Source organism: Pseudophryne corroboree, chromosome 1, assembly GCF_028390025.1.
Source record: "Pseudophryne corroboree isolate aPseCor3 chromosome 1, aPseCor3.hap2, whole genome shotgun sequence".
Taxonomy (NCBI): Eukaryota; Metazoa; Chordata; class Amphibia; order Anura; family Myobatrachidae; genus Pseudophryne; species Pseudophryne corroboree.
The window spans coordinates 1,156,835,062-1,156,849,405 of NC_086444.1; the positions used below are offsets into that span (position 1 = coordinate 1,156,835,062).

General features: G+C 51.3%; 1 protein-coding gene across 2 annotated transcripts; it reads left to right on the plus strand.

Annotated features, from left to right (window-relative positions):
• Positions 1–1,946: 1,946 nt before the first annotated feature.
• Positions 1,947–9,409, plus strand: TMEM129 (transmembrane protein 129, E3 ubiquitin ligase). Of its 2 annotated transcripts, none has more exons than XM_063924852.1 (4): positions 1,947–1,971; positions 5,442–5,916; positions 8,170–8,329; positions 9,047–9,409. In XM_063924852.1, the coding sequence occupies exons 1-4, from the start codon at positions 1,962–1,964 to the stop codon at positions 9,293–9,295; spliced, it is 894 nt and encodes a 297-aa protein (XP_063780922.1). In that variant the 5' UTR covers positions 1,947–1,961; the 3' UTR covers positions 9,296–9,409. The 2 variants fall into 2 exon arrangements, with proteins under 2 accessions (XP_063780922.1, XP_063780918.1); XM_063924848.1 differs by lacking the exon at positions 1,947–1,971 and adding an exon at positions 2,814–3,120.
• Positions 9,410–14,344: the final 4,935 nt, after the last annotated feature.

Here is a 14,344-nt window from a genome sequence, read left to right on the forward strand (position 1 = left end):
GTGCCCATGTCTCCTGCGGAGCCCGTCTATACCCCATGGTCCTTACGGAGTCCCCAGCATCCTCTAGGACGTAAGAGAAAGCATATTTATGTGTTAGCACTCACTGTCCCCTGCTACTGCTCACAAATGTCAGAAACGTACGTAAACCATCGATATCTCTGAATTGGGGCCCACTGTTTGGTTTGCCATCAATGGTTTGGTGTTTGATGAAAGTTTGTCATTTTCCCACCTGTGATGGTATTGTGCCAATGTTAGGGGTCTATGACCCTCATTCCGAGTTGTTCGCTCGTTGCCGAGTTTCGCTATATTGCGATTAGTCGCTTACTGCGCATGCGCAAAGGTCGCAGTGCGCATGCGGTTAGTTATTTTACTCAAAAGTTAGGTATTTTACTCACGGCATAACGAGGATTTTTCTTCGTTCTGGTGATCGGAGTGTGATTGACAGGAAGTGGGTGTTTCTGGGCGGAAACTGGCCATTTTATGTGTGTGTGTGAAAAAACGCTGCCGTTTCTGGGAAAAACGCGGGAGTGGCTGGAGAAACGGGGGAGTGTCTGGCCGAACGCTGGGTGTGTTTGTGACGTCAAACCAGGAACGAAACTGACTGAACTGATCGCAGTGGCAGAGTAAGTCTCGAGCTACTCAGAAACTGCTAAGAAATTTCTTTTTGCAATTCTGCAAATCTTTCGTTCGCAATTCTGCTAAGCTAAGATACACTCCCAGAGGGTGGCGGCCTAGCGTGTGCAAAGCTGCTAAAAGCAGCTAGCGAGCGAACAACTCGGAATGAGGGCCTATGTACTAAGCCTTGGATAAAGTACCAGCCAACCAGCTCCTGTCATTTTTCAAACACAGCCTGTGATATGGCAGTTAGGAGCTGATTGGCTGCTACTTTATCTCTCTCCACTTTACCTCCATCCAAGGCTTAGTAAATAGACCCCTCACTTTGTGCAATTTCCTGCTGTGCTGATTGCTGCCGACCTTAAAGTAAAGGTAAAGCTGGGTACACACTTAACGATGAGTACCCAGCACAACATTGCGGGCAAAGTAGGGGCATCGGCATCGGCAAGTGCGTACACTTGCTGATGCCGGCAGAGACGGAGCAACAGTCAAGCTGCATTTGGCAGCATGGCCCTCGCTAGAGATGTAATCCATCGGCTCTGCATGTAGGGCCGACGGAGGATGTAGCTGATGACGTGCGCATTGGCAGCGACATAGTGGGTATACACTAGATCAGTGGTTCTCAAACTCGGTCCTCAGGACCCCACACAGTGCATGTTTTGCAGGTAACCCAGCAGGTGCACAGGTGTAGTAATTACTCACTGACACATTTTGAAAGGTCCACAGGTGGAGCTAATTATTTCACTTGCAATTCTGTGAGGAGAACTGCAAAACATGCACTGTGTGGGGTCCTGAGGACCGAGTTTGAGAACCTGTGCACTAGATGATGTGCCCGATATGTCAGTCCGATCCACCGGATTAGACAACATACCATCTTATGCTTCACACTTTCACAGTACTTGTCTAACCCTACAGAGTTGGCAATGTGTGGGGGAGAGATGTACTTAGCTTTGTAGAGAGATAAAGTGGATGGAGATAAAGCCAATCAGCTCCTGCCATGTTGGAAAAATTACAGCAGCTGATTGGTTAATGCTTTATGTCTGTCCACTGAGACCATACCTCCCAACACGACCCTCTCCAGGAGGGACAGAATGCTCTGCTTCTGGACTTTTCTTTTTATTTATGATTGCTATCACCTTGGTGAGGCACCTTTCTTATACACTAACCTGTTCAACAAAGGTGCCGGCAATCATACATACTGGGGGAGATTTAAATGTTTGAAAAGTCAGTTGGGAGTCTGTTTTTTCCTAACAGGAAAAAACCAGACCCCCAACCGACTTTTTAAACATTTGAATCTTCCCCTAAGAGGGAAGTCAAGGAGTATTCTGTCCCTCCTGTAGAGTGTCATGTTAGGAGGTATGACTGAGACTATATTGCTCTCCAAGCTTTGATAAATATCCCCCCTCCACCAAAATGTCCCTGTCTATATGAATCTCGTGTTAGTGGTGGGGAGCGCTCATGCCACGGTTGGTTCTAAATCGGAGTGGGAGAAGGGACCTTCTGACGTCACCAGGGGAGGAGCTACGGCCGAACAGGGTACACGAAAGGTTGGTTCTAAATCGGAGTGGGAGTAGGGACCTTCTGACATCACTAGGGGAGGAGACACGTCACCAGGGGGAGGAGCTACGACCCAACAGGGTACCCGAAAAGTTGCGGGTTCGCTTCGCTCGCCGCGCTTCGGGCTCGCCACCTGATTACTAGTAATAGTTGGTGGCATGGATAGTAGAGGAACTATCCCGCTGGCCTAGCTTCTCCCCCTTGTGTCATTGCTCCGCCCCCTGACGTAAAAGGTCCCTTAGGTCACTTGAATCCAGCATCAACCCTCATGTCACGGTAGATGCTAGAATCAAGTGGGCTAAGGGACCTTTTCCGTAAGGGGGAGGAGTTACGACGCAAGGGGGAGGAGCTAGGCCAGCGGGATAGTTCCTCTACTATCCACGCCACCAACTATTACCTTTAGTAATTAGGTGGTGAGGGAAGCGGAGCGGAGCGAGCCACCGTGCCCGAAGCGTGGCGAGCGTACTTTTCGGGTACCCTGTTCGCCCGTAGCTCCTCCCTCTGGTGACGTAGCTCCTCCCCTCAATACGTCACAAGGTCCCTTCAGCCCCTCCGATATAGAACCAACCCTCATGTCACTGCTACCTAGCACCCTGCCAGCCACCACCACCAGATTGACCTCACGTGACTGACAGGTGATTGTATCATCACATGATTCTTCTACTACGCGGCGCGGACTACAGCTCCCGGCATCCCCAGCGGCCGGGCCGGGCGGAAGTGCCCAGTGCCTGCCCACATCTGTCATGGAGAGCCCTGCTGCTACCTTCACCTTAGCCTACGTGGTGTTCGCGGTGTGTTTTGTCTTCACCCCCAATGAGTTCCACTCGGCCGGCATCACGGTACAGAACCTGCTGTCTGGCTGGCTGGGGAGCGAGGACGTGTCCTTCATCCATCACCACATCAGGAGGACCACGGCCACGGTGCTGCTGCACTCCCTGCTGCCCCTGGGTGAGCTGTGCCCGGTACCTGCCCTGCTGCTCTTTCCCTGGTCACCATTGCTATGCAAAATGCTGCCCTTTCCCTGGTCAGCCGTGCTGTGCCAAATGCTGCCCTTTCCCTGGTCACCCGTGCTTTGCCTGGTAGCTGCCCTCTCCCTGTTTACCTGTGCTGTAGCATCTGCTGCCCTACCCCCAGATCACCCGCCCATGTTGTGCCATAGGTTGCCGTATCCCTAGTCAACAGTGCTGTGCCATCTGCTATCCTTTCCCTGGTTACTGATGATGTACCATCTGCTGTTGGGTCACCAGTGCTGTGCCATCTGCTGCCCTTCCCCAAGTCACCCGTAATGTGGTGCCATCTGCTGCCCTTCCCCAAGTCACCCGTAATGTGGTGCCATCTGCTGCCCTTCCCCAAGTCACCCGTAATGTGCCATCAGCTGCCGTTTCCCCAGTCACCCGTGCGGTGCCCTTTCCCCTGTCACCCGTGCTGTGCCATCAGCTGTCCTTTCCCCTGTCACCCGTGCTGTGCCATCAGCTGTCCTTTCCCTGGTTACTGATGATGTGCCATCTGCTGTTGGGTCACCAGTGCTGTGCCATCTGCTGCCCTTCCCCAAGTCACCCGTAATGTGGTGCCATCTGCTGCCCTTCCCCAAGTCACCCGTAATGTGGTGCCATCTGCTGCCCTTCCCCAAGTCACCCGTAATGTGCCATCTGCTGCCCTTCCCCAAGTCACCCGTGCTGTGCCATCTGCTGCCGTTTCCCCAGTCACCCGTGCGGTGCCCTTTCCCCTGTCACCCGTGCTGTGCCATCAGCTGTCCTTTCCCCTGTCACCCGTGCTGTGCCATCAGCTGTCCTTTCCCCTGTCACCCGTGCTGTGCCATCAGCTGTCCTTTCCCCTGTCACCCGTGCTGTGCCATCAGCTGCCCTTTCCCCAGTCACCCGTGCTGTGCCATCAGCTGCCCTTTCCCCAGTCACCCGTGCTGTGCCATCTGTTGCCCTTTCCCCGGTCACCCGTGCTGTGCCATCTGCTACCCTTTCCCCGGTCACCCGTGCTGTGCCATCTGCTGCCCTTTCCCCAGTAACCTGTGCTGTGCCATCAGCTGCCGTTTCCCCAAGTCACCCGTGCTGTGCCATCAGCTGCCGATTCCCCAAGTCACCCGTGCTGTGCCATCAGCTGCCGATTCCCCAAGTCACCCGTGCTGTGCCATCAGCTGCCGTTTCCCCAAGTCACCCGTGCTGTGCCATCAGCTGCCGTTTCCCCAGTCACCCGTGCGATGCCATCAGCTGTCTTTTCCCTGGTCATAACTGCCATTTCTCTGGTCACCCGTGCGGTGCCATCAGCTGCCGTTTCCCCAGTTACCCGTGCGGTGCCCTTTCCCCAGTAACCCATGCTTTCCCCAGTCACCCATGTGGTGCCATCTGCTGCCCTGTCCCAAGTCACCCATGCTGTGCCATCTGTTGCCCTTTCCCCAGTCACCCGTGCTGTGCCATCTGTTGCCCTTTCCCCGGTCACCCGTGCTGTGCCATCTGCTACCCTTTCCCCGGTCACCCGTGCTGCGCCATCTGCTGCCTTTTCCCCAGTAACCTGTGCTGTGCCATCAGCTGCCGTTTCCCCAGTCACCCGTGGTGTGCCATCTGCTGCCCTTTCCCCAGTCACCCGTGGTGTGCCATCTGCTGCCCTTTCCCCAGTAACCTGTGCTGTGCCATCAGCTGCCCTTCCCCCAGTCACCTGTGCTGTGCCATCTGCTGCCCTTTCCCCGGTAACCTGTGCTGTGCCATCAGCTGCCCTTTCCCCAGTAACCTGTGCTGTGCCATCAGCTGCCCTTTCCCCGGTAACCTGTGCTGTGCCATCAGCTGCCCTTTCCTCAGTCACCTGTGCTGTGCCATCAGCTGCCCTTTCCCCAGTCACCCGTGCTGTGCCATCAGCTGCCGTTTCCCCAGTCACCCATGCTGTGCCATCTGCTGCCCTGGCTGGATGTGTCACAAGAAACGGAGCTGATATGGGATATGCTATGAGTATGGCAGAACATGATAAATAGCTGGAAGTTGCCTTGTTGTTGTCTGTATGTATTCAGTATTTTTTCTTCACTGTGTTTATGTTATTATGGTAATGTTACACACATAGGTGTTGTCAGGTGTCACAATGTACATGATAAAAAGATGGTGCTAGTAAATCCTACGGTTCCCAAGCGGAGTTGCCATTTTATCAGCCATTTATCCAATTACACTAAATATTCTTAATATCCTATTGTTCCACTATTTGAGGGGGGCACTTTTGAAATAAAAATGTCTTTTATAAAAGCAGTGATCTGACTTTCCTCTTGCCTGCAGGATATTACATTGGAATGTGTTTTGCAGCCCCTGAGAAAAAGCTCTATTACTTCTACACAGCTAGCGATGGCTGGAAATTGTACACCTTGATTGCAGTCATTCTGCCGACGATTACAAGCCTCCTCGCCCTCTATTGGTCACAGAAGAGGTGGAGTAATCACCCTCTGGCGCGATTGCTGTCCTATAATGCCCTCCCGCATTCTGGCTGGTGGGTGGTGGCCTCTTCTATCAACACAGAGTTCCGGAGAATCGACAAGTTTGCAACCGGGGTTACCGGAGCCAGAGTCATTGTCACTGACACATGGGTGATGAAAGTGACCACTTATAGGGTTTATGTGGCCAAGCAAGAAGACATTCACCTTACAGTCACTGAATCCCGGCAGCATGAACTGTCCCCTGAAGCCAACACACCTGTCCAGTTTATTACAATCAGGGTGGCCAGCATTAATCCCAAAGTCAGGCCTTTCGATATCAGGTAATTAAGGTTTTGCTGTAAGTGCTCTTTATGCATTGGTAATTGTAGGTTTAGCCATACCTGTAAAGATGGGTAAATGCTAAAATGTAAATGATCCTACTAGTTCTACAAGGGAAAAAAAATAAAAGGGACAAGAGTTAAAAACCTTAAAAAAAAAAAAAAAGAGAAAACAAATAGGGACCCATGTTGAGTACTACTCATGCGCACCAAAAATATTTACTCGTCAGTCGCTATAGCAACTAATCATGCACGGGTTGAAGGGGGGGCGTGCAAGCGCGGGCAAAGTACAGGTAGGGCGTGTTTGTGCAGTTGTCTCTTATGCTGACCACAAGAAAGGCTTTGTTGCTCCTGTTAGTAGGTGGCAGTTGCCCTCTGGTGCAAATTATGCACTAATGATGACAACTGGAGGCCACTTCTGATTGGCTGAGAGCGCCTTTTCCCTCCCACTAATACTATTGATAGTTTGGCTGCTGTGACCGCTATATCACTTTTTGCCATAGTCTCTTCTGTGACTTTATGCTAGTGCTAGCATCAGCCCTTCCCCTGGTATAAAAGCTGCTGCGTCTGACTGTGCAAGGACTCTGACGCACACTTTGCGCGTCTATAGAAGCTGTAATATCACTGGTGCATTGGTCGCACCATTGAAACTTGCACCTGCCCTATGGCACATGCAGATTTCCCGTGCCGAGTATGGCCTCCATTGTGCGTACACAACCAGTTCAGTAACCCTCCCATAATGTGATACCTCTCAGTGCATCTGAATAGCCACCTCCAAGTCACTGCCCACGAATGGCCAGCACATTTCCAATACATTCTGATACCGCGCGTCTCATTAACATCTCCAGAGTTTTTAGGGATATTTGCAGACATTGCTGAACTCCTTGAATATTGGCATTGTGTGCAGGCCAGAATCCAGCCCACTATTGCAATAACACTTGCAATAGTCCACAGCAAGAAAGCAGATTCCAATTCCATCCTTTGAAAGGGGGTTTATATTCAATCAAACCTAAGCAGTATTTTAATTTTGGGTTTGCATCTGGTTTTAATTGCAATTTGCATGGCCTATGTGCCGTTATTGTTTCTGCACTGTATAGACATAGGACTATACGTGGTACTTTCAGTTTAGCATTTTCTGCTACTGCTACAAAGCCACATCTGGACTAAGCTGCATACAGTATACTACTGGTGTCTCCTGGCATAAAACCAGTGCATATACACAGTACAGTTTCAGAGCTACATGCTTTATGTCAGGGGTTGGGAACCTCCGGCCCGCGGGCCTTATCCGGCCCGGGGCCCTGCCAAGTTAGTTGCAGACTCAAAGTGTAGAGTCGTCCTCCGCGCATGGCATCATGGGAGATGTACTTTTCTCACACTGTGCACTGTATACAGTGTAAGAAAAAAACTACATCTCCCATGATTCAGTACATAAGAGACGTCTCCAGGCGGTGATGTGGGACAGCATTGAAGAGAGATCCCAACGGAGGTCTGCTCTGCTAGCAGGAGGAATGGCGCTGCTGTGCTGCGGTGCGGAGTGGATGTAGGACCTGGACCAGTGGTGTGAAGGAGTCTGGAGTCTGTACTGCAGTGGTGGTGAATGCCCTGCTGGCACTATACTGGGGCATTATGTGTAACTGGCACTGTACTGGGGCATTATGTGTAACTGGCATTAATGTGGGCAGTATGTGTGAGCAGCTATTGCTGTGGCCATTATGTGTAAGGAGCACTAATGTGGGCATTATGTGCAAGGCCTTGCCTACTTTCCTAGGAGAGTACACGCTTCAAAAATGGCCCGCGAAGGATGTTGAAAAAATCTAAATGGCCCTTGGTTCCCCACCCGTGCTTTATGTGATATGACCAGCCCTGCAGCTCAGCAAATTCATTCGGCTTTACATGAGTCCCATATTAGGACTTGTCGGAACCCCCTGCAGACATCATTAATAACATGCTGTATTTCTGTCTCCATATAAAGGTAATCACCTAGATTAGATATAGAGTATTCATCAGAGCGAGAAAGTGGAGAAGTTGCCATAGAGACTTCTTGGCTTCTAGCTATCCTTAATCTAACAGTCTATAAAATGACAGAAGCTGTTGGTTGCTACAGCAAACTTCTTCACTTTATCTCTCTCCAAGGTTTGACACATCAAACCCCCCCCCTCTCGATAAAAGATCTGTGCAGGTACCTTGTTTTGGAAAAGAAGTCGTTTGTTTTCCCCCTGTGCTTTTATACTTTACTAAGCATTGATACATTTATAGGTTGAATTCCACAGAATATGGGGAGCTGAGGGAGAAGCTTCACGCCCCTATCCGAAACGCAACCAATGTGGTCATCCATCAGACCTTGAGTGACATCTTCCTGGAAACCTTCCGATCTGTTGTGGAATCCAATCGGTTCTACGAGCTGCCTAGCAACCAGGTGAGATGTATATCCTCTCCCAAGTCATGTAAAGGCTTCTTGGTAGCCAGGTGTCAGAATGTGTACCCACCATATTCAATGATTCTCCGATCGCCGTGTAAATTGCTGTATAAGAGAGTGTATGGAAAAGTAGTGTATTGTTGGCCATATGTAGAGCTGTACGCATCTCTAGATCATCGGCAGCATATGCACAAGTTTCACTAAGTGTCATCATCATCATTGGTGGCGATGATGTGTCTCCTAGCAGGTGCACTCGTCATTTGACTACATTTAAATGCCCTTTCCCACTGCTGTTCCCCTTTATCTGGGGCAGGCCGACGTTTTGGGCTCATGCAGGTGAGCCGTTGTGCATATGCGTGTGTCCGCAGATGTCTGGCAAATGGTTTATTGAAACCTCAAACGTGTAATCAGTACAATGTATATTTGCAATCCATTGAAAATATATTTCTTCTCTTCCATAGAAGTGGAATATGTTATGTGTCTTGTATCTTTGGTCATAGAACTGCTGTACCTACCAAAACTTTGCAGGAGGGATAGAGGGAACGTTTCTTGTGATTGACTGCAGCAATTGTAGGAGACTAGTGCACTATATAGCATGGAGAGCTTATGAGAAAGGCCCCTTTCAAGCTTATTTGATCTTTTATTTGTCCTTCTACCATTATTCTGTGTTCTAGTATTCTGATACGTGTAACAGGCCTTCAATACATGTTTTCACAGGAACTGGAGACCTGCATTGGCTGCATGCAGACTAACGCCAACATCAAGCTTGTGAAATATTGCCAGGAATCCAACGAAGGAGAATGCCAACAGTGCTACTGCAGACCCATGTGGTGCCTTACCTGTATGGGGAAGTGGTTTGCAAGCCGCCAGGACCAGCAACACCCAGAGACCTGGCTGTCGAGCCAAGTGCCTTGCCCCACTTGCCGGGCCAAATTCTGCATTGTAGACGTCTGCATAATACGGTGACTCTCAACCCTCGCCGCCTGGGAGTCTTTCTGTTCCGGACTTGTTCTGTAAGCCAAAGTGTTCCGATATGTTCCCAGACGTAGAACATGAGCCCTGATGGGCTACTCACATGCAGTATATATGGATTCTGGTTTATCTCAGGCCACCTATGTAAAGATTTTAGCTGGGTGTAGATTGGAGCTGGCTTTCTGGTGTAAGGGATGTCTCCACGTCTCCAGATTCAGGTTTTTATATAACTTCATCTACAGTATGAGGGGGATTTCTTGTTCTCCAAGAGTAATAGCCCTTTTCGAGCCAGAGTCTGGCCCAGATTATCCTTGCAGCAGAATGCCATAGGAATAATGTATTTATATGTGATGGGACATATCCATTCTCTCTCTGTATACAGAGGGCCCTGCACTTACACACATCTGTTCAGTATACTAATCAGTCACAATATGAGTTTAGGTACAGGTAGCTTATACTACTGTCTCTATAGTATAAATATGAAACTTTCTCATCTGATTTTTGCTGCTCAGAGCTGTAATTGAGGGATACAGAGCAGATGCTGACAGCGATCAATCTGTATCCATAGGTTAGACAGCGGGAGCATATGAATTATTTTGTTTGGCAGTTATGATTTGCGTTTATAATGCAAAATGTATTCCTCAGTATTCTCAGGGGGAGATGTACTAAAATCTTTTGAAAAATGATTAATTGCACCGTGATAAATTACCAACCGATCAGCTCCTAACTGCCATGTTACAGACTGTGCTTGAAAAGTGACAGTTAGGAGCTAATTGGTTGGCACTTTATCACTTTTCAAGGCCCTCAGTATGTTGTGTTTTTTTTTTTTTTTTGTCAAAATACACGATGAACGGAACACGTGCATACTTGTAACATCCCAATGGTGTGGGATATACGCTCTGATTAATGAGTGTACTACTCTGCGTAGTTCAGCTGAACTGAGGGGGTCATTCCGAGTTGATCGTAGCTGTGCTAAATTTAGCACAGCCACGATCATAAACTCAGACATGCGGGAGGACGCCCAGCACAGGGCTAGTCCGCCCCGCATGTCCGTGCCCCCCCCCCCGCACAAATACAAAAGCATCGCACAGAGGCGATCCCTTTGTATTTGAGGAGTAACTCCTGTCTCAGAGGCAATTGGTAGGTAACGACGGCTGCCATGCGCCGGCGCACTGCGGTGTCGGCGCATGCGCAGTTCCGACCCAATCGTTGAACTGCGACAAACTGCAGCGAGCGATCAGGTCGGAATGACCCCCTGAGTGCCCACTTACCATGATGGTGTCGTCTTTTGCATCCATGCTGGATAGAGTACTTTACGCAGCCGTAGATTGGGCAACAGGGTCCAGCCTAGTGTCCACTTATGACGCAGCTGTGATACCTGTTCCTGCGACGTCTCTCCCTTACAAAGGATCTTAGAAACTGTTCCAGAAGAGGTCCCCACTATTAAAGTGACCTTGTTGGTTTGGGGGATGGGGCTTTGTAAGGAAGGGGGGGGGGGGGGTACAACAGCAATCTGTTTTTAATTGATTCAGACTTAAGTAAAATGTATTACTCCATTTAATGTATTAAACAAAATAAATATTTTAATATTTTTTTTCCTCTTCATAAGCCGTGTGTGTGACCTAATGATGCTACACTACAAAACAACTGGCTCAGGCTTGCCTTTAGGAACATGTCCCAACCATCCAAAGGGTCATGAGGAGGACTGGACGCAAATGGTGGCTGAGCCTGAGGATAGAATAACATTTGAGACTGTACAAAGAATGGCAGCTGTATCATGTTAGAAGACTGACAGCATAACAATCCCTCTAGTCTAGGGGTGGGCAAAATACGGCCCGCGGGCCGGATGCGGCCCGCAAACCGATCCTGCCCGGCCCACTGCCTCCCACCAGCGAGCAATGACAAGCGGCCCGACCGGCTGAGCTGCTTGTCATTGCTCTGCACTGCAGTACCTCCAAGCTGCCAGCGGCGCCTCTCTCCCCTGCTGCTCCTGCTGCTGCGTTGTAGCAGCCTCCTCCAGAGTCCCTAGTGACAACGGCTGTGTTCAGCCGAGAAGGGGGCGGGGCTACATGGGACCTCAGGGGGCGGAGCTACACGGGACAAGAGCCAGACTGCTACAGATCCATCCTTCCTGCCACTGCCAGCCAGATCAGTAAGTTAATGGGAAAAGTGAAAGTGTGTGTGTGTGTGATAGTGTGCATATATTTGTGTGTGCGGGCAGTAGCGTCAGACTGTTCTTAGGTTGGGGGAGAGATCTTTAGCTCTCGCTGTACCAACCCCTCCCGTGTTCTGTCACCATGTCACCCCCATGTTCTGTCACTGTCACCCCCCCCCACCCCGTGTTCTGTCACTGTGTCACCCCCCCCCCCCCCCGTGTTCTGTCACAGTCACCCCCCCGTGTTCTGTCACCATGTCACCCCCATGTTCTGTCACTGTCACCCCCCCCCACCCCGTGTTCTGTCACTGTGTCACCCCCCCCCCCCCCCCGTGTTCTGTCACAGTCACCCCCCCGTGTTCTGTCACCATGTCACCCCCATGTTCTGTCACTGTCGCCCCCCCACCCCGTGTTCTGTCACTGTCACCCCCCCCCCCCCCCGTGTTCTGTCACTGTGTCACCCCCCCCCGTGTTCTGTCACTGTCACCCCCCCCCCCCGTGTTCTGTCACTGTCACCCCCCCCGTGTTCTGTCACTGTCACCCCCCCCGTGTTCTGTCACTGTCACCCCCCCCCCGTGTTCTGTCACTGTCACCCCCCCCCCCGTGTTCTGTCACTGTCACCCCCCCCCCGTGTTCTGTCACTGTCACCCCCCCGTGTCCTGTCACTATGTCACACCCCCCGTGTCCTGTCACTATGTCACACCCCCCGTGTCCTGTCACTATGTCACACCCCCCGTGTCCTGTCACTATGTCACCCCCCCCCGTGTTCTGTCACTGTGTCACCCCCCCGTGTTCTGTCACTGTGTCACCCCCCCGTGTTCTGTCACTGTGTCACCCCCCCGTGTTCTGTCACTGTGTCACCCCCCCGTGTTCTGTCACTGTGTCACCCCCCCGTGTTCTGTCACTGTGTCACCCCCCCCGTGTTCTGTCACTGTGTCACCCCCCCGTGTTCTGTCACTGTCACCCCCCCGTGTTCTATCACTGTGTCACACCCCCCGTGTACTGTCACTGTGTCACACCCCTGTGTTCTGTCACTGTCACACCCTGTGTTCTGTCACTATGTCACACCCCCCGTGTTCTGTCACTATGTCACACCCCCCGTGTTCTGTCACTATGTCACACCCCCCGTGTTCTGTCACTGTGTCACACCCCCGTGTTCTGTCACTATGTCACACCCCCTGTGTTCTGTCACTATGTCACACCCCCCGTGTTCTGTCACTATGTCACACCCCCCGTGTTCTGTCACTGTGTCACACCCCCCGTGTTCTGTCACTGTGTCACACCCCCCGTGTTCTGTCACTGTGTCACACCCCCCGTGTTCTGTCACTGTGTCACACCCCCCGTGTTCTGTCACTGTGTCACACCCCCCGTGTTCTGTCACAGTCACCTCCCCGTGTTCTGTCTCTGTGTCACCTCCCCGTGTTCGGTCACTGTCACCCCCCCCCCCCCCCTCCCCCGTGTTCTGTCACTGTGTCACACACCCGTGTTCTGTCACTGTCACCCCCACCGTGTTCTGTCACCGTGTCACACACCCGTGTTCTGTCACTGTCACCCCCCCTCCCCGTGTTCTGTCACCGTGTCACACCCCCCGTGTTCTGTCACTATGTCACACCCCCCGTGTTCTGTCACTGTGTCACACCCCCCGTGTTCTGTCACCCCCACCGTGTTCTGTCACCGTGTCACCCCCACCGTGTTCTGTCACCGTGTCACACCTTCCCCCAGGGGCCATAACACACTGGATAATTTGCTTGCTGCACAATAATTATCCTAAATAAAATGTTAATGTGTAAAAAGGCTCTCTACCTGCCGTAATGTGTGTAAAAGGGGCTCTACCTGGTGTAATGTGTGTAAGTGGCGCTGTGTGGCGCAATTTGAATAATGGAGACTATTGTGCAGCCTAATATGAATCTGTATTATTTTTTGCCCACACCCCTTCCACATGAAGCCACGTCCCTATATTTTTGGCAAGTGGGGCGAGCTGCTATTTTGTATGTGGCCCTCGGATACTGACAGGAAATGTCAAGTGGCCCCTCAGCTGAAATAATTGCCCACCCCTGGCCTAACCCCTCCCAGTGCCTTTCCCTACTCTCTCAGAGCCTAACCCTAACCCTCCTCATAGTGCCTTGCCATGACCCCCCACATCCACAGCCTAACACTAACCCTCCCCTTCCAAAGCCTAACCCCTCCCAGTGCCTTTCCCTACTCTCCCAGAGCCTAACCCTAACCCTCCTCATAGTGCCTAAGCCTAACCATCCCTGGCATACTTACGTTCGGGATGCTGACTGTTGGGATTACGGCGTCAGGATTCTGAGAAGTGTCAGGATTCTGGAACTGGTATTCTGACCGCAAACATCGCCAGGATTCAAACTGCATCCCTAGAAATCGGGTGAGGACACTAGGCAGCAACACTTAATAAGTATATGGAAACTGTTCACTATTTACAGTGAATCAATCAAACCCTAACCTTCTCTTATTAGTTAACGTAGAGGGAGTTTGGGGGTCATTCTGACCCAATCGCACGCTGCAGTTTATCACAGCGGTACAATCGGGTCAGAACTGCGCATGCGCCAGCGCTGATTGACAGGCAGAGGCGGTCACTGGGCGGAACGGCCAGCGCGCTAAAGCTGCACTGTCCGGGATCTACTCCTAAAGTGCAAAAGCATCGCTGCTGTGTGATGCTTTTGCACTTCTGCGTGGTGGGGGGGGGGGGGCACTAACATGCAGGGCGGGATAGCCCTGTGCTGGGCGTCCCCCCACATGTCTATGGTCATGATCGTAGCCCTGCAAAATGTATGATCCCGTCCCTATGATGTGCTGTAAGGACTGCTGGGGCTTCTGTGCGTGACCCTTAGCCTGATATTGCAGCATGACCCCCACTAACCCCCACC